At 43.2% G+C, this 22887-nt stretch overlaps 1 protein-coding gene across 1 annotated transcript; it reads left to right on the forward strand.

The window, feature by feature from the left end:
* The first annotated feature begins 5083 nt into the window (after positions 1 to 5083).
* Positions 5084 to 14845, forward strand: ELK4 (ETS transcription factor ELK4). The gene is made up of 4 exons (XM_035010213.1): positions 5084 to 5932; positions 7004 to 7873; positions 9113 to 9229; positions 10988 to 14845. The coding sequence occupies exons 1-4, from the start codon at positions 5654 to 5656 to the stop codon at positions 11084 to 11086; spliced, it is 1365 nt and encodes a 454-aa protein (XP_034866104.1). The 5' UTR covers positions 5084 to 5653; the 3' UTR covers positions 11087 to 14845.
* Positions 14846 to 22887: the final 8042 nt, after the last annotated feature.

Consider the following 22887-nt stretch of genomic DNA (forward strand, 5'->3'; position numbering starts at 1 on the left):
AGGGGGAGTGGGAGAGGGAGAAGCAGGCTTCCCGCGGAGCAGGGAGCCTGATGCAGAGCTTGATCTCGGGACCCTGGGATCATGACCTGACCCGAAGGCAGGCACTTAACGACTGAGCCACCCAAGCGCCCCAACTTTTAATATGTTCTTAATATAGGGTACTGTACTGTGTTAAGAGATTCCTGGTTACTTTTTGTAAAGAATGGTGATTTTAGTTCAAAACTAGTCTTGATACATAATTGTTTTTGTTTTTTTAAAAGATTTTATTTATTTATTTGAGAGAGAGAATGAGGCAGAGAGAGAGCATGAGAGGGGGGAGGGTCAGAGGAAGAAGCAGACTGCCCGCTGAGTAGGGAGCCCAAGGCGGGACTCAATCCTGGTGATCCAGGATCATGACCTGAGGCGAAGGCAGCCGCCCAACCCAACTGAGCCACCCAGGGGCCCCTCCTTTTGTTTTATTTAAGCAGCACGCTGAATTTGGAGACCGTTAGTATTTGGGTCTTAGCTGCAGTTTCTGAAAAATAGTTGGGCTATGGGTCACCACAGCAACTGGACTGTGTGTATTATAAACATGTTTAGGGTGGAAAAAGTTTCATTTACTAGAGAGTTCCTTTCCCTAATAGGTTATTTCAACATGCTTTCTTTCAGTTTACCTCTTGGATTGACCTATTTTTGAGGTGTTAAGGTAGAATCAGTTACGTTTTCAACATTTAACTCCTCAGTCACGTTCTTTCATTTGCAACAGTTAAGTATTTCTCTCCCTCATTATACTTCTGAAAAGCTAATTTTAGAAAACTTGAGTTTTTCCATGAAGGAAAGTAAAGGTTTTTATTGATAAGTAGCTAGAATAAAAGTATTTGTATTTTTCAACTTGTCATTTCACCTTTTTAATAACTGTCTTCTGGAAGTTTTTTTCTTTAGAGCTCTTTTATGGCTGAGGAAATAATTGAATTTCGTGTTGATAGCCACTTTTAGGAACTGAAATGAAGAGGTTCAACTTGACTGTATACCCAGAGGTTCACCAGCTTTTCAATTAGAGTATGACCTGATTCCAGAATTGAATGAATAAAATACTCCTTTATTTTATTTATTTATTTTTTTTAAAGATTTTATTTATTTATTTGACAGAGAGAGACACAGCGAGAGAGGGAACACAAGCAGGGGGAGTGGGAGAGGGAGAAGCAGGCCTCCCGTGGAGCAGGGAGCTCGATGTGGGGCAGGGAGCTTGATGTGGGGCTCGATCCCAGGACCCTGGGATCATGACCTGAGCTGAAGGCAGACGCTTAACGACTGAGCCACCCAGGCGCCCCTAAAATACTCCTTTAAAGTACCCACTGAAGATGTCCATTTTATATCCATGTTAGTTTTTTGCAAAAGAACATTCTTTTCCAGGGCTTCATTCCAAAACCACGATGCCCTTTGATTCTAAACAACCTTCTATCCCAGAGGCACTGAGAAGTACTAAAAAAGCATCAGCATTTTCCCCAACAGTTGGGTTCTGCCCTGAAGTAGCAGCGGCTCACCAGCATTTGACTCAGTCCGTGCGCTCCCCTAATAACCAGGAGGGAAGGTAGAAGTTAAAAGGTGAAACCTGAACCCCTATGGGTGCACACCCACACTTTGGGGACCCTCCCCTTTGCCCAGGATGGCACTGTGTGTTCACTGTGGAGATGGTGATGCTTATTTCTGTCTTTGCATCCATACCTTAGCCATTATAAACCCGTGGGGCTCAAGCATTATCTACATGATAGGTAGTAAGACTCTAGGATTTAGTTTGGGAATTTTCCCAAAAACAAATGGAATTACAGGCACCAAATTCGTAGTCATTTTGAGATTTCAGTTCTCTGTCCTTCATCTTCTCCCCTCCCTCTCTCTGTCCCCTACCTCCCGTTTCCCCTCTTTCCCCTCCCCCTGGTATTCTCCCTCTCCCTCTCCCTCTCTCTCTCTCACACACACAGACACTCACACCCCGACCCCTATAAGCATTTTTTTTTTTTTTCAAGTAGGCTCCATGCCCAGCATGGAGCCCGGTGTGGGGCTTGAACTCAGGACTCTGAGATCAAGACCTGAGCTGAGATCAAGAGTGTAGACACTTAACTGATAAGCCACCAGGAGCCCCCCTAGGCATTCTTGATATGAAGATGATGTCTGGAAATATGGAGACAGTTCTTCAGTTAAGCTAAAATTTACTAGGGAGTAGTTTTAACAGGTGTAGACTAAAAAAAAAAAAAAAAAAAATCATTTAGATGGGAAACATGTAATTAAAAGTAGCCATGAACAGACATCATTAGAAGAAAGGGTCTCTGGTAAATTGAGAAAAATGGTATTCCTCCCCCCCCCACCCCATACTTGATGGATCATAATATAAAATCACTTTTTTTTATTTAAAAGATTTTATTTATTTATTTGACAGAGAAAGAGACAGCGAGAGAGGGAACACAAGCAGGGGGAGTGGGAGAGGGAGAAGCAGGCCTCCCACTGAGCAGGGAGCCCGACGTGGGGCTCGATCCCAGGACCCTGGGATCATGACCTGAGCCGAAGGCAGATGCTTAACGACTGAGCCACCCAGGCGCCCCTAAAATCATTCTTTTTTATTTAAGTAAGCCCTGTGCTCAACCTGGGGCTTGAACTCAGAATCCCAAGATCAAAAGTCACATGCTCTACTGACTGAGCCAGCCAGGTAACCCCTAAAACTACTCTTTTAACTCAGCTTAGGTGAGGCTGTGGGAAAGGTTAGTGGGCAGGGTTACTTAGCATCAAAGTCGCACTTCATATTTGTTAGGCCATTATCACTTAGTATCTTATTGTAATACTTGTTATAACCTACTGGTGATGTGAATGCAGTTATCCACCTAGGGAATGGTTCTGATGAACAGAGTTTGTGACTGTGATGAGAGAAACTTGGATTCATGGGCTCAGCTTCTCCATTAACTGTGACTGGGGACATCTCCTGCTTCCTGTTCTTTTTTATTTTCCCATCTCTACTTTTGGATGACAGTATCTGTAACCAGCTTCGAAGCAACGACTAAGGATTATTGGAGGACATTTTGAGTGTCTTGGAAAAGTTCTAGAAACCCAGCTATCTTCTGCTGCAGTTTCTCATCTGCCTTTTTTGGGAGCAGACATAGTTGACCCTTAAAGGATCCCATTCTTTGTGAGTTACACGTTGTTAGAATTAGGCTTCTAAGGCCTACGGTTTTGTAATATTTGTAGTGTTAGTTTGTTTTTAGCGTCTTTATTGAGATAAAATTCATCTACTTAAGTTGTACAATATGGTGGTTTTAGTATATTCAAAGATTTGTGTAACTACCACCACAATCCTAAGTTTAGAATATTTACATCACCCCATTAGCAGTAACTCCCCATTCGTCTGTCCACCCAGCCCCTAGCAACCACTGATCCACTTTCTGTGTTGAATGCATTTGCCTATTCTGGACATTTCATATAAATGGAAATACAATATGTGGTCTTTTGTGGCTGGCATCTTTCACTTAACGTAACATTTTCAAGGTTTGTCCATGTTGTAGCATGTACTAGTACTTTAGTCCTTTTTCTGGCTAAATAATACTCCACCGTGTAGTTATACCACATTTTGCCTGTCCATTCATCAGTTGATGGACATTTGGTTGTTTCTACTTTTTGGGTATTGTTATGGAATAATGTTGCTGTAAACACTCCTGTACACGTGTCTGCGTGGACATGTATTTTCAGTTCTTTTGGGTATGTACCTAGGAGTGGAATTGCTGGGTCATATGGTAACTCTGTTTAGCATTTTGAGGAACTATCACACTGGTTTCCAAAGTGGCTATACCATTTTCCATTCCTACCAGCAATGCATGAGGGATTCACTTTCTTTACATCCTAGCCAACACTTCTTACGGTCTTTTTGATTACAGCCATCCTAATAGGTGTGAAGTGGTATCTCATGTGGTTTTGATTTTCAGTTCCCTAATAACTAATGTTGAGTACCTTTTCATGAGCTTATTGTCAGTTTGTCTATCTTCTTTGAAGATATGTCTTTGCAAATCTTTTGCCTAGTTTCTGGTTTTTTTTTAATTATAAGAATTCTTTTTTTTTTTTTTTTTTTTTAAGATTTTTAAGTAATCTCTACACCCATTGTGGGGCTTGAACTCACAACCCTGAGATCAAGAGTTGCATGCTCCACTGACTGAGCCAGCCAGGCGCCCCTAATTATGAGAATTTTGGGGGCACCTGCGTAGCTCAATCGGTTGAGTGTCCGACTCTTGATATCAGCTCAGGTCATTTTCTCAGGGTCCTGGGATTGAGCCCTGTATGGGGCTCCACATTCAGTGGGGAGTCTGCTTGAGGATTTTTCTTTTTTCTTTTTTTTTTAAGATTTTATTTATTTATTTGACAGAGACACTGCAAGAGAGGGAACACAAGCAGAGGGAGTGGGAGAGGGAGAAGCAGACTTCCTGCTGAGCAGGAACCCGGATTTGGGGCTAGATCCCAGGACTCTGGGATCATGACCTGAGCTGAAGGCAGACGCTTAATGACTGAGCCACCCAGGCACCCCGAGAATTTTTCTTCCTCTCCCCCGGCTTGTGTGCCTTCTCTCTTTCTCAAATAAATAAATAAATCTATTTTTTTAAAAAAGATTTTGTTTATTTGAGAGAGAGCACAAGGGGGTAGGGGGGAGCAGCAGAGTCAGAGGGAGAAGCAGGCTCCCCACCAATCAGGGAGTCCAACTTGGGGCTTGATCCCAGGATCCTGAGATCACGACCTGAGCCGAAGGTAGACACCCAACCAATTGAGCCACCCAGGCACCCTAAATAAATAAATCTTTTTTAAAAATTCCTTTAGGAACAAAGAATTCTCTGGCCCAAAATGTCAGTAGAGCCAAAATTGAGAAACTCTGGCCTGAACAGGGAGATCCTAAAACCTGAGATATTGAATGATTTTTCATTTCATGTCTTGATAATCAGATAAAGGCCACTAATCAAATAAAGGAGGATCTATAGGGGCGCCTGGCTGGCTCAGTCAGTAGAGCATGCGACTCTTGATCTCAGTGTCATAAGTTCAAGCCCCATGTTGGGCATGGAGCCTTCTTTAAAAAAAAAAAAAAAAAAAAAGGAGTAACCCTGTGGGCAGAGTGGTGACAGAACTTGTAAATTAAATCAGGGAGCATTTTCTGAATTTTCAGTGCTGCCAATTTAAATGTAAATTAATTTATGAGAACAGAAACGATTTGGAGGAGAAATGCCAATGGAGCAAAAGTAGATTTATGCCCTACATCTTCGGGCCACCGTGAGACACACACATACTCCTGGCAAATAAACCAAGTTGCTTGATTTAAATGGTGGTCTCAGAGGATAGGACAAGGAGGTTTTCAGATAAAACTCAGGAACAGCGGTGCTCTGGTGACCTGCAGTCCTCAGACTGCTCCTGTGACTTACGGAACTCGCTTTCTCTCCCAGCAAGGCTTTTCTTAAGCAATGTGGCTTGCTCAAGAGCAGATTGCCTGGGTTTAAATGTCAGCTCCATCATTTAGTTGCTTGGCCTCAGACAAGTGACTTAACTCTTTTCTGAATACGTTTTTTCAAATGTAAAATGAGGCTGCAACAGTATCTGTTTTGTAGGATTGTTGTGGGAGTGAAATGAAGTAATACATTTGGAGCATGGTGCCTGGCATATGGTGTCCTGTACGTGTTGGCTGTTAATATTATTATATGTCTTATCTGTACGCCTCTTTCAGCTCATTGCTATGGACAGTGCTATCACCCTGTGGCAGTTCCTCCTCCAGCTCCTACAGGAGCCTCAGAACAAGCACATGATCAGCTGGACCTCTAATGATGGGGAGTTCAAGCTCTTGCAGGCAGAAGAGGTGGCTCGTCTCTGGGGGATTCGTAAGAACAAGCCTAATATGAATTACGACAAACTCAGCCGAGCCCTCAGATACTATTATGTAAAGGTAATACACATCCACCTCAAAACAAGAATTGTTTCTTCTGTTGAGGTTATAAGGTACCAATGTCCTTTTTTATTTGAGGTATAATTGACATAAAACATTATATTAGTTTTAGGTGTACAACATAATGATTTGATATTTGTGTACATTGCAAAATGACCACTGTCCTGGTTTATTTTCATCCAATTTATTTCATAACTTCAGCAGTTTGGAATTAGGATGAAACATGTAAATGTCCCAGCTCTATTTCTGCAGTCCCACTGCTCACGCATATGTTGTTCCTAATTGCAGTTGTCTGTAAAGAAAAAGTGAGTATAGGGTTGGAATAAGGAAAAGAAAATTTGAGATTCTTGAGGACAAAATAAAACATATATATCATAATTTAAAAGTTGTCACATATATGCTTTTATTTTTAGCTTTATTTTTTAATTTAACCCAGAGAACACAAGTTAATACTTTAAAGAATAGCTGTTAATACACAGATTTGATTTCTTAGTTAAAATTTATTTTTTGCTTAATTTCATATTATTTTGGATACATTCTTGGGCTCTGAGGTGAAATGAATGGCTCAAATGGATAGAATTAGAATGAGAGGCTGAGATCTTAATTTCTTTCACTTTTAAGTGGTTGGTCTTACCAGTTCCCCCCAAGGTGGGTGTGAGGTAAGAAAGAACTGGAACTTCGGAAAGAAGTAGAAGGCCCAGCAGAAGTAATGTTCTCTTCCTTTGTGCTTACTCAGGATGCGAATGGCTGGTACCTTTGGAATTGTTTGAGACCACAGTTCAGTGATCTTTGACTTAATACAAATAATTTGGTTGAGGGTGTTAGGCAATTGAAAACCTCTCTTTTACGTAACATGTCATTTCAGTTGTTCATAAGACATTTAAATATGCTCAGCTCATGTTCCATAGCGCTAGGACCTGGGTTTGGTATGGCTAGATAAATGAAGGTGATTTTGAGGCTCTCAAGTAAACTACTTGCCAAATAGAGACCCTTATGAAGTCAGCTTCTTCCTGAGCTGTGAGAGGTACATTTGCAAGAAAATATAAGCATGCTTATTTTATTTATCTACAGAATATCATTAAAAAAGTGAATGGTCAGAAGTTTGTGTACAAGTTTGTGTCTTACCCAGAGATTCTGAAAATGGACCCACTGACCGTGGGCAGGACTGAGGGAGACTGTGACGCTGTGAGCTGCAGTGAAGTCGGCGGCAGCTGCAGGGACCCTGAGAGTGGGGGCAGGGAGAAGCCCCCGCAGCCCGGGGCCCGGGCCTCCAGCCGCAACGACTACATACACTCCGGCTTGTATTCTTCCTTTACTCTCAACTCTTTGAACTCCTCCAGTAAGAAGCTCTTCAAACCTATAAAGATTGAGAGTCCAGCTGAGAAGCTGGCAGAGAAGAAGCCGCCTCAGGAGCCAACACCGTCTGTCATCAAATTCGTAACAACACCTTCCAAAAAGCTGCCAGTTGAACCTGTTGCCGCCGCCCTGTCAGGCGGCCCAAGCATTTCTCCATCTCCGGAAGAAGCGCTCCAGGTGTTGGAGACTTTGGCTTCCCCCAGACTGCCTTCCCTGGAAGCCCCGGCCTCTGCAGCCGGCGGCACCCCCGCCTTTGCCACGCCCCCCATCTCCGCCTCCCCTTCTGTGCAGGAGCCCCCCAGGACCCCTTCACCGCCGCTGAGTCCCAACCCCGACATTGACACCGACATCGAGTCCGTGGCCTCGCAGCCCATGGAACTTCCCGAGAACTTGTCACTGGAACCTAAAGACCAGGATTCAGCTTTGCTGGGAAAGGACAAAACAAGTAATTCCTCAAGATCCAAGAAACCCAAAGGCTTAGAGCTGGCGCCCATCCTTGTGATCACGGGCAGTGACCCGAGCCCCCTGGGAATATTGAGCCCGTCCCTCCCCACAGCTTCTCTTACACCAGCACTTTTCTCACAGGTAACCGCCTCTTGCTTTCTGGAGCCACCGATGTTTGCACTGACCCCCCCTTTTAAAACAAATCCAGAATCGACCACCGCCCGTTCTCATGCTGCTACTTAAGTCTGTCTTAAAAAGGTGGGCTGTGACCCCATGAAAGTAACCCAGTTCCGCACCTAATCGGAACTGCTGCAGGCGAGGTTTGGAGGAGCGTTCTAAAAGAACTCATTGTCTCTGCAAGCCAAGAAATATTTGTCAACTTCCTCCTCAAACTCTTCTCGCTCGCTCTCTTTTTTGGGGGGGGGGGGGTCGTCTTATAAAACTCATTGGTATCTTATACAAAAATACCGATAACGTCAAAAGCTAGAAAACAAATCCTGAGAACCTTAAGAAAACCAACTGGTGTGATGTTGAGAAACAAGTTTGTACAGTTAACATTAGCTATTTCTTAACTTGCTCATCTCCTATAACATTTATTTATTTATTTAAGAGAGGGGGTGGAGAGGGAGAGAGAGAAAATCTTTTTTTGTTTTTAAGATTTTATTTCTTTGACAGAGAGAGACACAGCGAGAGAGGGAACACAAGCAGGGGGAGTGGGAGAGGGGGAAGCAGGCTTCCCGCAGAGCAGGGAGCCTGATGCGGGGCTCGATCCCAGGATCCTGGGATCATGACCTGAGCCGAAATCAAGAGTCCAACTCTTAACTGAGCTACCTAGGCACCTCCCCTGTAACATTTAAATAGGTGAATCCAGACCTCCCATTACTAAGGAGAACTGTGTTTGTGACTTTAGTTACCCGTTATTTCTCTGCACTTGACCAGATTGGTTTCTCTATTTGGGAAAGACCCTACAAAACACAGGTTAGAAAATATTTTGCCCTTTATCTTTCTTAGGTTGTAAAAATAATTTCTGAGCTTTTCCTCATGGTAAAATTTCAGACATACTTAGTGGAGAAGAGGACAATATTTGGGTTCAGGGTTGGGGCACCTGGGTGGCTCAGTCGGTTAAGTGTCTGCCTTCCGCTCAGGTCATGTTCCCGGGGTCCTGGAATCGAGCCCTGCGTCAGGCTCCCTGCTCGGCGGGAAGCCAGCTTCTCTCTCTCCCTCAGCGCCCCTTCACAACCCCCCCTTGTGTGTATGCTCTGTCTCTCTCAGATAAATAAATTAAAATATTTGGGTTCACGGCTATTGGTGTATTATTATAAGGTTGAAACATAATCCTGGTGAGTCACTTAGTGACCATCTTTGTTCTGCATGTTGCAGACGCCCATCTTACTGACGCCGAGCCCCTTGCTCTCCAGCATCCACTTCTGGAGTACTCTCAGCCCTGTTGCTCCTCTGAGTCCAGCCAGACTGCAAGGTGCTAACACACTCTTCCAGGTGAGTCACCTCCAAGCCTGTCTCTTGCAGTTGGGGCCTGGCACATGAAGAAAGAGAAAGGCCGTGTCTTCACTCTTCAGTCTCCTCATTATAAAACTTCTGTTTAATAAATACGCTCTACGAGGGTTGATTGGCCAGCCGGCAAACGACTCCGACAGATACAGCCACGCTTCCTTTTCATTCTTTATTGTTACATACATTTCAGTTAGACCCGTTAGTGTTCAGTACTGTAGTAGATTTTGAACCCACCCAGTTTCTTTGTCATTTTAAATGCTAGAAATCCTTTTTTTTTTTTCTTGGAAAAGAAAATACACACGTGTGAAAATTTACGGGAGAGTCTGCACATAGGTCTCCTCTTTTACCGAGGATTTTTAAAAAAGAAAACTTTTGAGAATGGTCTATCAAATACTCCCATTTCTCACTCACTTAGAATTGATACTTATCAATATTTTAAATATATGTTTAAAAAAATGGGTATTGTAGTATCCCTTAACTGAGATCATAGGAAAAGTCTCACAGCTTTTTTTTTTTTTTTTAAGATTTTATTTATTTATTTGAGAGAGAGAGAATGAGAGAGAGAGAGAGCACATGAGAGGGGGGAGGGTCAGAGGGAGAAGCAGGCTCCCCGCTGAGCAGGGAGCCCGATGCGGGACTCGATCCCGGGACTCGATCCCGGGACTCCAGGATCATGACCTGAGCCGAAGGCAGTTGCTTAACCAACTGAGCCACCCAGGCGCCCGGTCTCACAGCTTTTAACCATTATTTTTCCCCAAGCATCTAGACTTTATAAGTTACAGAGTTTATTTTGGTTGATTCATTCACTTATTTAGGGGTAACTCACTGGGAGATTTCTTATATTTTACAATTTAGTTTTTCATTTGTTCTTTTGGAAATGAAATGGAAAAGAAAATGAAAAAATGAAAAAAAAATTTTTTTTTTTAAGATTTATTTATTTATTTGACAGAGAGAGACACAGCGAGAGAGGGAACACAAGCAGAGGGAGTTGGGAGAGGGAGAAGCAGGCCTCCCGTGGAGCAGGGAGCCTGATGCGGGGCTCGATCCCAGGACCCTGGGACCATGACCTGAGCCAAAGGCAGACACTTAATGACTGAGTCACCCAGGCGCCCTGACAAATCTTTCTACTTCTGCATTTTTTTTTGCAAAAAGTTCTAAATTACCGAATGGAAAGAGTGTTGAGAATGTTTCATATTTTATTTTTACATTTTTCTTTGCCTCTCACAGATAATTGAGTTGTAGAGAGATCTGAGACCTTAAAGGCACAGTGCTCGTGCAATTTGAGCGTGGACTCTCCCTATAGAACTGGTCTTCGAATACATGATGGGGAGCTCTGTTCTAGGATGAGCACCCTGTAACTATTTGCACCAGTTATAGAGTTCATAGACGGGCATCTCTTTCTGGACCTCTTTTTGACTGTGATTTGCTTTGTAATTGAATTATATTCTATAGTGTATGAACTTTCTAAAACCTTCGTGTGAAGTTAAACATAAACCTGTATACCTTAGGCTATGAGGGAAGGTAGGCCAGAGAGTGTTAATATTTAACATGTAGGACAAGCAGTTTTTTTCTTTAAAGTTTTTCCTGTGACATCATATTCTTCCACGATAAATGGTTCCCACCTTCGTCCCGTGAGTCACTGCAGGCAGCTCTCACATTCTGCCTCAGGGACTGTAGTGGGGACAGAAAGTGAAAGTTGGGGTTGAGTAATAGGATGATAATGTGTTTTATTTTCTTTCTCAGTTTCCTTCTGTACTGAACAGTCATGGACCGTTCACTGTGTCTGGCCTGGATGGACCACCCACCCCTGGCCCATTTTCCCCAGATCTACAGAAAACATAACCTATGCACTTGTGGAATGAGAGAACCAAGGAATAAAGAAACAGAGTCGTTCAACATGATTACATTTGAAGTGAGCAGTTAATAGTTCTACAATGCTAATAATAGACTATTGTGATTTTTGCCATTCCCCATTGAAATGCCTTTTTAAGATTCCCTTTGAATATGACTCAAGTTGGACTGTATATGAAAATGCCTTAATTGGAGTCCAAACTCCACCTCCCTCTTCCTTCCTTCACTCCTTCCTTCCTTCCTTCCTTCCTTCCTTTCTAAGTATTTTGAGCTTTGTGTTAAAGAAATTTTTGGTGGGGTTTAGCAGCTAGCTATGCTTTGCAAGAGCAGTTAAGAACAAAGTTACTCCTTCTGCCTTATTGGGACCCTTTGGCCAGGAAAACAGTGATGCTTTGAGTGTATTATTTGGAGAAATGTGAACTGCAGTTGGCCGTATCTTCAGGACTAAGTGTGTTCTGTGGAATAACTAAAAGTGAGCTGTGTACAAGCAGTGAAGGAAAAGGAATCCTTCCTGTTCACACAAAGTAAGATTGGAGCAGTATTATCAGAGAGATTCTATTTGGCTGTAAAGGGGAACATAGGTAGGCAACTCCACAGAAAGACATCTTCCTTACCTTTATCACGTGGGTTTCTTAGCCATAAGTGTGATCTTGTTTGAACCTGTGAACAGAGCATGGAGCCTAGTCTGTTTCAACATAGGAAGATATTTTAAACTTGGGGTTTAAGATAGTGTTTGCAGCAACCAGTGAGAATAGGGGACCCCATCTCCAGCACGGAAGTGCCGTCAACTCTCTGGGTGGTATGATTATACCCCCGTGGTACACAGCCTGGTAAGTGATGGTTTTTAGGATGAAGCTGGGTTTTGGAATCTTGAGGCATCTCTGAATGAAACGTTCAACTGAATGACTTGAAACAACATGTGGGGCTGTCCCAGTTAGAAGAGACTTTTTCTTTCCTGTTCATTTTACCCTATTTTCCACTGCATATTTACCTTCTTTTAAATTTAAGGTTGTTAGGGGTTGTGATAGTTTTAAAGATGTTATTAGGAAGATGAAAAGCAAAGCGAAGCCTCCAAATCTCAGGTGAGGTAAAGATGTGCTTATTTCTTTGACAGAAAAATTTTTTTAAATTAGAGAGCCGCAGAATTTGTTTGGAAATGCTCACACACAGGGATTGGATTGTTCACATCAGTAGTGAGAAATGTAGGCCTTCATCTCTACGTTAGCACATTTATAAAACGTTACCATATGGTAATCAGTGCCAGGTGCAGACTGAGCTGTGGAGCCTCCAGACTGATACCAACATCACAGTGGACTCTTCTGAAGAACTTGGCTTTGAAAGTCTAGGATTAGATTATATGCCACCACCACAACACTGCCCATTAACCTCATCTTTTAACTCTAGAAACAGTTCTATAATTGAGTCCCATAAACTAAAGGGAAAGAGGGAGTAAGCATTGGAGGGCTCAGAATGACACTGAGACAAACCAGCGTCTTCCAGATGTAGAATACTCACTTTAAATGTTTCTGTACAGTGTAGAGAAGCTGTAGTGTGAGACGTCCATGCTAGGTTAGTAGGAGTGGAGGGACAGTATTCAGGGAGCTGTCTTTATATTTGTAGTGTTGAAGACCTGTTCGTGATTCATTTGTGGTCACCAGCTGAAAGATCTGTTCTTGGGGTGTTCTGGAGTGATGGGGAACAGACGGTGGGACTTGTCTCCCACACTGAGTCATTTACTTGGCATGCTTGTTTGAAATCAGACCTCTCAGGAGCACTTTGGAATAGTTACTAGGTTAATGAATATTTTGTACTTTAAATGTAAGTATTGATGGCTTGATTTAACTAGATATTTTAAATTTTGAAAGCACAAAAGTATTTTATCTCTTTGAAGTAAGGGAGAAAAGCCATTGGTTGTTTTCATAGACAATATCTTTGAAGATTACCTATCTCAGCACAGGGGTGCCTGGGAACCAAGGGCACCATTAAAACTCAGTCACAGCACCTTCCTAGGAACCAGTTTTCGTGAGTCCTCTGTCTGTAACCCTACCCCGGAAGCCTCCAAGAGGTGTGGGCCTCAGGAGATTGATGATCTGCTTTCTCTTTGAGATCAACTGATGTGGAGAAGTGTGTGTGTGTGTGTGTGTGTGTATTTCCTTTTTTAAATGAAAGTTTACAACCTTAGCTCAAGTGTATGAGGCAGACCGTTCTGTTTGTAAACTACCTCCTTCCTGGAAAAGTCTCAGCTTCATGTTTTTTGAACATCCAGAGTTCTTAGCATCAAAAGGTGACCTACCACTTAAGCTCGGTATTCACCGGGGAGCCTCTGTTTGGTGTCTGTAGCTGGTATCCATCACGAGTCATTTTGCCGGGATGATGGCTGGTGGGCCAAAGTCGCCCAAGTTAAGGGAAGGGAGCGGGTTGGATGAGTTTTTGAGGTATCTGTCATTATCTTAGCTTTTCATCTGCCCTGGCCCATAGCTACTCATCTGTATGCTGGGGAATGTTTAAAACAACCAGGCTCTCAGAAGGGGAAAAAAAGCCCTTAAATCGTAGCGTTTGCTGATTCCCGTGATGCAAGCGACTCCCCCTGGGGCTCGTTTGAGGCCACTGCCTTCGAGTTGAGGGTGGGTGGGCACAGCGCTGCTCTCGTGGCCGGCCGTCGCCACGCCACTCCAGGCCTGGGTGGGCTTCCACATAATTTCCAAAGTCATTCTCTTCTTGTTCCTACGCTGGTTTGTTAAGATACAAAATTAAAATCACATGTCTAACTTCAGTAATTTTTTTTTTAATGGTTTGTCAATGCTTTTGTGATGTAATATTCCTCATGGTGTATTTTGTGTGTTCTAACAAAGGTGAAGACTTCCATTGATTTTTAAAAATACATACTTAAGGGAATAATCCAGAAATCCTCAAAAAGTCAGTGTAAGCTTCTTAGAACTAAAACATAGGTTTAATTTTTCCACATTTTGATGGCTAAAATAGGAGTATAAATTTTTTCTTCAGATTTTGACAGGAAAAAGTAAGCCCATGAGCCCATATATATATACACGCGCGTACGTATATATGGTGAAAGGGTACTGGATTTTTTTAACTGGAAGAATTCCTTGACCTTTTACATACTGTATTAGAGATCCAAAAAGGCAGGTCTGTTGAATCTCTTTACCTGGCACAATTTCTAGTTTTCTCCATACTGTGCGTCACTCAGGCTTGGAGGGGAAAGGAAGTCAGAGGCTTGGGATGCTGCGGCCGTCAGAGCAGCCTCTGGGTAGTAACACGGCAGGCCCGTTCTAGCAGGCGTTGTGTGAGGTCTGGCCCAGTAACCTTGTCTTATCCTGATCTCAGAATATTTGTTAGGATGGTGAAGTTCTAAAGGCAGTTTTGTAGGTTTCTAGGGAACGTAAGCCCCTGGACGCACCCCCTGGCACTTCAGGAAAGCGGCCTCCAGCCTTTCCGAGCACACACCTTGCTCAGTAAAAGTTTTTGAACACCAGTTTCCTCTTGCAAGATCATACATGTGTAGTTGTCAACCGCTGTGTGAAAGTCACATGTACATTATAAGACAACACAAAAATCGGAATTAAGGATGGTGTAAAAAGGAAATCTTGACTGGAAGTTCCAGTATTTTCTTCTTGCCCCCAGGAGATTGTCTTGTGCACCTTCTGGCAGCACGTGCTCTCTGCCTTAAAGACCACTGACTCAGGATATTATTTACAGTCTGATCTTGAAAACGAGAGGTGGATGCTTTTGTTGTGATCCATGCAAAAATCCTTTACATGTTTGACCTGATTATCATGTCAAATCTCTAGAAGTTCAGTTTTGTTTTTTTTTTTTAAAGATTTTATTTATTTATTAGAGAGAGACAGAGTGAGAGGCAACACAAGCAGGGGGAGTGGGAGAGGGAGAAGCAGGCTTCCCGCTGAGCAGGGAGCCCGATGCGGGGCTCAATCCCAGGACCCCGGGATCATGACCTGAGCCGAAGGCAGACGCCCAACGACTGAGCCACCCAGGCGCCCCTCTAGAAGTTCAGTTTGGAAATCTTCAGGAAAGGTTGTCTTCAACTTCCTGAAGTGTTATATTAATTCTTTTTCATACATGACCCATTACTGAGTGTTTTCTAGAGCTTCACGCATAGTATTTTTGACAGCCTGTTGTCTCTTTTCTCTCCAAATTAGGTGTGACTCTGTAATTGACTTTTATTTTACTAGTCTGCTTACAAACTTCTTTTGGCCTTATTAGTGTTATGTTTTACCAACAAATTCTGAATTATTTTAAGTTGCTTTATGCAAAACTATATAACATCCTCCATTTTCTTGCTGCATTCATGAGTTTTGATTTTTTATTTGTTGGAACATTTCAGCATCTGAAGAAATACTTTCCTTGATGGGCCAGTGCTAGTTATTACTTCCCTAACTTGTATATATTTTAGTTATCCATGCCAGAAATGCAGAATTGTGCTCAGGCGCCGCTCTTAGGCGTATAGACGAGTCTGGAGAGGAGTGTGTGTGTCTTTGTGCAGAAACCTGGGGCTCCGAGTGAATCACCAAACCAATGGGGAAGTTAAAAAGACTACTCACCGTGTTATCTGAGGGAGGGACAGAACATGTTAGTTTTAAATGGAGCTGAGGAGTTAATTGTTCCCCCCATAGGGAAGTGGAGGTCAACATTAATTTTCTTTCTTTAGCAGGTACCCTGACCGGAGAAGGGTTCTATGGAAAACATTTTTATGAATTATCTTCTTGGTTTTGGGTCAACAAATAAATGTTATTTTTAATGCTGCAGGAATTACACAAAACAAGGTGCCCTGTTGTTCCTCTTAGGTCATCAGAATTCTGCTTACTGGAGTTTGAAGTTTTAATCTTAGAATCTAGAATTCTTGTGGGTGGTAGTGTATGAAGCAAGAAAAGAAGGCGGTTTGATTTCATTTCTCGTACTTGGTGGAACCTGTTAGCACAAAAGTCATGTTTTGACCTGTAAACAGAGCAGTCTGAAAGGTGAGTTGTTGATGTGGTTTAAATGTTCCATTTGAAGGTGCCAGTTTCTTCAGGCTTTTCCGAAAAAAAAAAAAAAAAAAAAAAAAAAAATTGCGATAGATTGACAGCCTGCCAGAAAATGGCAGCTGCCAGGATGCTGCCATTCATCGTGAGAGCGGGAGGGAGGCCCAGAGTGGCTTGTGTGAGAGGGGAGGCGCGTTGGCTTTCCGGCTTGCTGCAGAAACCAAGATGTTCAAGCTGTTGTTAAGGTCGTTTTAAATGAACCCCCTAACAAAACTCAGGAGGGATACAGTCAAACACAGTAAGGCTCTTGAACTCTAGTTTTTTTAGTTATAATACACATCAGAAAGTTTTGTGAGATTTAAAATTTTATTTTTAAAGATGTAATTGGAAGACTAGAGCATTTCCTTCCAAGTCATTCTGGTGTATCGGCTGAGTACCTGTGTACGTGTGGATATGCTGATGTGCTGAGTGTGTGCGTGCGCGTGCGTGGAAATAAATCTTTCAGAGGGAACATAGAGTTTTCATCCTCTAGGATGGCTCCTAGGCTATTTTATGCGAAAATTTAAAAGAAGATTGGCCGCACTTTGCAGTTGCTACTTTTAAAAAACAAATGCCTTGCACATATATTTTTAAATCCCTAGAATTCATCGACCTTTAATTGCTTGCCACCATTTTAGAGCTAGAAGGCTGCCATGTGCTGAACAAAGCCGCGTTGACCCGCTCTCCTGCACATGCATCGCTGCCCTTTCCTAACATTTCTACACTTCTGCTTTTGTGTAGAATCCTCATTTTGGTGGGGTCTAAATTTCTCAGAGAGGGTGTTTATACGAAGTAGTATTTCTAAAGTACAGATTTGACCGTGAATTGATGAAATGGTGGGGGAGTTCTGGCACCGTAGCCTAGTTTATCCTTCTAAACTGTACCGAAGAGCATTAGCAGAAACCTCAGAGTACCTTGGGCTGAATGTTCTTCTCAGCTTTGCCTTGTTTCCCATCTCATAAGGGCCCATTCTGACTCTTGTCCCTCCAAGGATTATGAGCTGTGCTAGGACAAGCCTGGGACCTTCAGGACAAGGGTGGGCGCGCCCTGTGGCCAGGCCAGAGTTCTAGCCAGTAGAATCATTCGAGTATGCCTAGAATAGAGTTCAGAGGTGGGAATGCCATGTACTGGTATTAAATCACTTGGCACTTTTGGGGGCACCATTATTAGCACTGTTTTGTTATTAATAACTGGAAGCACTTAATGATTATTTTGTTTAATTTCGACCTAAGGATATTGAGGGTCAGAGAAGTAATGTTTATTTCTCGTTTATGTTTTCTGGAATTAAGACTCTTTGGAGAAGAGACAAATGGATTACCTAATGAGCCATTCTTTCAGGCTCTGTAAGGTATGCTTTTTTGGCTAGGATATTTTAAAATCATTTACAAGCTTTTAGTATTGTGCTTTGTAGAAATGTATGACTTTTTAACTGATTTGCAATTGATGGAATACACTCAGCTTTGTAAACTATCCACTTTTCTGTTTCTTTCCTGTTTACTCGTTGTTGCTTATTGTCTATTAGACAAGGGACACGGTCCCTTCTAAGACATTTCATATTTTCTGTTTTTGAGGGCAGTATTACCAAGGCCTTTATATGTACATTACATTCAGTGCTTATGTGAGAAGTAGCAATGTCTTACGACCTTCCCTGTTCACGATTAGTGAAACTAACTAATATGCATATATGTAAAGATAGAAATTAATGCAATTAAGTTTTTTGATCACTCGCGGCCTATTTATTCAGTCCGGCCATTTGATTTTCCTAATCACAGTCATATCGGTTTCTGCACTTTTGCCTTCATGTAGTTTCACTGACCTCTGTGGGTAGGGAAGATTAAATATGAAACACTCAGTCCAGTCATTCTGCTACTGGTAGCTTTGGTTTGAGGTGAATACAATTTTTGACTAAAATTAGTTTCTTAGAATTATACCCTTCATTGGCCAGATAATTAAATTGGCTTAAAAAAAAAAAAGTATATATTTTTGCATATTGACAGTAATTTTTTATGAGCCTTACTGGATCTTCAGGTGTGGCTATCACATGAAAGTTGAATGTTATTAAATAGTAAACATTTGATTTTCATCCGCCCTGTGTCTGATGCAGAAGAAAAGCATTTGTCTGTTGTGGCATTAACACTGGAGAGAAGTATTCTTTTTTACGTCCCCGTCTTAGTTCGGGATATGCGGTAATAAGAACTTGTCAGGGTGCTTCCCTCCAGCCTAGATCGATTTTCCCCCTTGTTTGTTGAAATCGATCTCTCACAATATCTAGTTTCCACCACTTCTGTGTAATGCTGGCGCGCACTTACCCAAAGGAATGAATGACGGGTAATGCGTCACTATAATTTGGCTTAAAGTCAGTGTAATTTACATTAGGGAGACCTTCAAAGTATTAAAATTGCTTTTTTCTTCTTTTTCCTAACACTGCAATTGACATGATGGTAACCACTACCATTTATTAAAATCATACTGATTGTTGGTGCAGCGGGAGAGAAGCTGCCATGGCTTCTAGCTGAGCAGTCTGGCCTAGCCTGTTGGGAGGCAAAGGGGTGGTGTTTTAAGGTCGATTAGGATTGACTGTAGCCAGAGTTTCAAACTCTGTTTGAATGTGGCAAAGAACCTTCACACAGAGCGCAGGTAGGTGAGGACGACGATGCGCTAGCACTTTGGGGGCTTTATGATATGCTGCTTTTAAAAGAGAGAAGTGTAGCTGATCCTCAGTGCATCTCCAGACATAGCAAGGGGTTGCTCTGATAACCAATCCGGTGACCGTTTTTTCTGTCACTTCAAGTTGTATGCAAAACTTTTGTTAAATTCTGTAATGGTCTTTTTAGAAAGAGGGTATGTTAAAAACAACTATTTTTATGCAGGAACTGACAGAGGAATTTGCTTTGTATAATGGCAAGCTAGCTTTAAGAAAGCACTATAGCAAATTTACTGAAGTCCAAAACTATGTGGACATGTTAATAGATCTATGTGCAACTAGATATGGACAACAATTGTATTTTTTTAAATAAATATTTTTAACAAAATGACTTTCTGAGTTGATTATTCCTCTCACATCCATTGAGCTGGTCTGTGTGGATTCTGTGTTCATCCATGCTAAATAGATAAGTGTAAGTTAAAAGTTCAGTTTCCCAGTGGTTATCATTAAAACCCGCCCTTCAACTATTTGATGCGTATCTACATTAAAATATTTAAAGCCTGAGTTGGGATATAGGTGGTGGAAAGGGGAGACTGTAAAATGATCACTAATGTAAAAAGGAATTAAGAGAACTGCACGGGCTAGAAAAATTATTCACCATTTGAAATCTTTTTTTTTTACTTGTGAATTTCCCTTTTTTTTTTTTAAAAAAAAAGATGTTATTTATTTGAGAGAGAGAGGAGAGAGTGCCCACAAGCAGGGGAGTGGAAGACAGAGGGAGAGGGAGAAGCAGGCTTCCCGCCGAGCAGGGAGCCCGATGTGGAGCTCAGTCCCAGGATTCTGGGATCATGACCTGAGCCAAAGGCAGACGCTCAAGCGACTCAGCCACCCTGGCGCCCCATGAATTTCACTTTTTAATTTTTTTTTTTTAAAGATTTTATTTATTTGACCAGAGAGAGAGACACAGCGAGAGGGAGGGAACACAAGCAGGGGGAGTGGGAGAGGGAGAAGCAGGCTTCCTGCGGAGCAGGGAGCTCGATACGGGGATCGATCCCAGGATGCTGGAAACATGACCTGAGCCGAAGGTAGACGCTTAACGACTGAGCCACCCAGGCGCCCCTCACTTTTTAATTTTAAAAAAATTAATCAGACTCATTCTAGCCCTTGCGAGAAGCATGTTTTGCTTATTTCTGCTCTAGACATTGTCTCCTCGTGTAGTTTTTAGCATAAGAAACTGGAGACTTGAGTTTATGAAGTAAATGAAATGAGGCCCTTTCAGAACTGAGTTGATACCATATCCATGGGGGAAAGCGGGAGGCACACTTTACATCACAGAGGTCTGCCTCCTATCTCCAGGTGTGGATGACAAGATGGAGTCACAGAGGATTCTTTGGGGGGAAGCAGTGAAGGTGGGGGTAGGCTGTGTTCAGGCGGTTGGGTAGGAACCACTTCTGATGAGTGCTGGATCCTCCTAAGCCACTGTGGTCAAAATATTCCCTAAAACAGGAGTCCCATGAGGTCGAATAAGTTCGGGAAATGGGGGCACCACCTCTTGGAGATGCAAAATACATATTAGGATATGAAAAGCTCTAAGAAATCCTTCAGTAAAAAAGCTTGTTTGATCCACCATTTTCTAAGCTTTCTGTGGACACATCCTCCTGAGAAGCATAAGGTCCATTTTGCAATCACTTTGAGTTTTTTTAGATGCCCCTAATGACAAAATACTAGCCTAACATTGGGTAATTTCCCAGGGCTTGTGTTAGAAGGTAGGAGAGACTCATTAACGGCTGGAAGCTTTCATACCGATCGTCACTGGAAAGCACAGCACTTACTGTGATATGCCCTGTAACTGGAGTCCATGAAGGTGACTTCCTTTGGGATAACCTTCTGAGGACGGCGTGTCATGAAAACTGAAACCGGAAAGATCATTTCTACCGGATGGAAAGCCCTGGTGTCAAGGCGGTTGCTGGAGCATCACTTTGATGTTAGGATTCCCACGCACTTTGAATACATCGTCGTCATCATTGCCAGAAACCCTGCTCTCATCGAGGCCACCGTCCACGTTGCCCAGTCCAGCAGTTGATGCTCAGCCCTCATGGGAACCCCTGGTGGCATTTGTTATTTCCTCCTCCTCCTTGAGATACTCTTCACGATGCCTTCTAGGAAACCACAGTCCCTCCTGAACTTCTCTTTTCCTGGCTTCTCTCACTTGCTCTGCTGGATCAGATTCTTTCTTCAAACCTCTAGGTGTTGAAGAACCCCAGGGCTCAACCTTCCAGCCTCTCAACGTTCTCTCTCTCGGAGGTCTTCAGTCCCAGGACTTCAAGCGCTGTATGTATGTGACCACGAAATTTGTATCTTTGGGCTTGACTTTGAAGCTCTCAGCTTTGAAACTTACCAGCCTTCTTGATATCCAAGATAGCATCAAAAAATGAGCATGTCCGAAACAGAACTCTTGCGTGCCGCCCCCTTCATCTTCCAGTGGCCAATGGCCTTGTCATGGGGGCCAGTAACTCAAGTCACATGCACTAGGGTCATCCTAGATTCTCGTCTTCCTCACACCCACGCCCCATCCATCAGCAAATCCTGACTTTCGAAATATGACTTGAACCCAATCACATTCACTACTTCTGGTGCTGCCAACATCGTCCAAGCCATCATCCTGTCTTACATAGTCAAGGCAGTCATGCCCTTGCTGGTGTCCCGGTCTCACTCCTATCCCACCGTTTCTCCTCCACACAACAACTAGAGCATTACTCTTTTTTTTTTTTTAAGATTTTTTATTTGGGAGAGAATGAGCGAGAGCACAGGAGAGGGGTTAGGGTCAGAGGGAGAAGCAGGCTCCCTGCCGAGCAGGGAGCCCGATGCAGGACTCGATCCCGGGACTCCAGGATCATGACCTGAGCCGAAGGCAGTCGTTTAACCGACTGAGCCACCCAGGCGCCCCAGAGCATTACTCTTAAGAGTGTAAATGAGGGGCGCCTGGGTGGCTCAGTCGGTTAAGCGACTGCCTTCGGCTCAGGTCATGATCTCAGGGTCCTGGGATCGAGCCCCACGGGGAGCCCACTTCTCCCTCTGCCTGCCGCTCTTTAAAAAGAAAAAACTTTAAATAAATAAAGTGTAAATGAGACCATGTGCCCTGCCTGCTCGCAACTCCCAAGGAGCTCACATAACCACAGGATCCGGACTCCTGCAGCGGCTTGTAGGATCCGGCCCCCGGCTGCCACTCCCACCTATTTCCTGCCTCTGTCGCCACCTTGCCCACTGCACTTAAGCCTGGCTGGCCTGTCTACTGCTCCTCAGGGACGACATGCCCATGCTGGCCGACACCCCTGTGCTCGCCCTGTCCCCCGCCCCACAGGCTTGTTCCCCGGTACTCGGAGTCCCTGCTTCTGCAGTGTCTAGGTTCCGGCACAAAGGGCACCTCCTTAGGAAGGCCTTCCAGAGCATCTCTGGTCAGTCTGTCTTCCCACTCCCTCCCCCCCTGCTTTATCTTCCTCTGTGGCACTCCGTTATCCTTCATCCTGCGGCCTGTTCTTGCTGCCCATCTGTCTTCCACCTCAGTGTAATCCGGGAGGCAGGGGCTTCTAGCTCACGCTCTGCTCTATTTCTGCACCTAATCAGTGCCTTGAACACAGCAGGTACTCCCATCATTCCTTTTAAAACGAATAAAGGAATCCTCTGAAAGACCTCTAGGTCATTCTGTTTTCCTTTAGTGAATCTGGGGTATGTATGGATTAGATTCCCGCCTCCAAGTAGCAGAGGGGCATCTGGGAACAGGATGATCCTGCCGCACTCTGAAATGTAAAAACTCTTAAAAGAGGGAGGATCAGGTAAAAAGCCCTACTTGCTCTGTAACTGATTTTGAAGTGTGGTATAAAAACCCGTCTGCCTGCCCTTATTCTGATTACGTTTAAGAGGGAACAGTGGTTCTCAGTCTTGAGAGTTTTGTTCTAAAATATCAGCTATGTGAACCTGGAGCTTGAGAGAGACCGCTTTTTTTTTTTTTTTTAAGATTTTATTTATTTATTTGACAGAGAGAGAGATAGCGAGAGCAGGAACATAAGCAGGGGGAGTGGGAGGGAGAAGCAGGGGGAGTGGGAGGGAGAAGCAGG

The sequence above is a fragment of the Mirounga leonina genome, unplaced genomic scaffold (genome assembly GCF_011800145.1).
Source record: "Mirounga leonina isolate KUSES-001 unplaced genomic scaffold, KU_Mleo_1.0 Mir_154, whole genome shotgun sequence".
Classification (NCBI taxonomy): Eukaryota; Metazoa; Chordata; class Mammalia; order Carnivora; family Phocidae; genus Mirounga; species Mirounga leonina.

Coding starts and splice junctions, on each gene's coding strand:
- ELK4 (XM_035010213.1), top strand. CDS start 5,654: ATGGTGTCCTGTACGTGTTGGCTGTTAATATTATTATATGTCTTATCT. Junction 5,933..7,003: donor TCAGATACTATTATGTAAAG/GTAATACACATC, acceptor ATTTATCTACAG/AATATCATTAAAAAAGTGAA. Junction 9,230..10,987: donor GTGCTAACACACTCTTCCAG/GTGAGTCACCTC, acceptor TTTCTTTCTCAG/TTTCCTTCTGTACTGAACAG.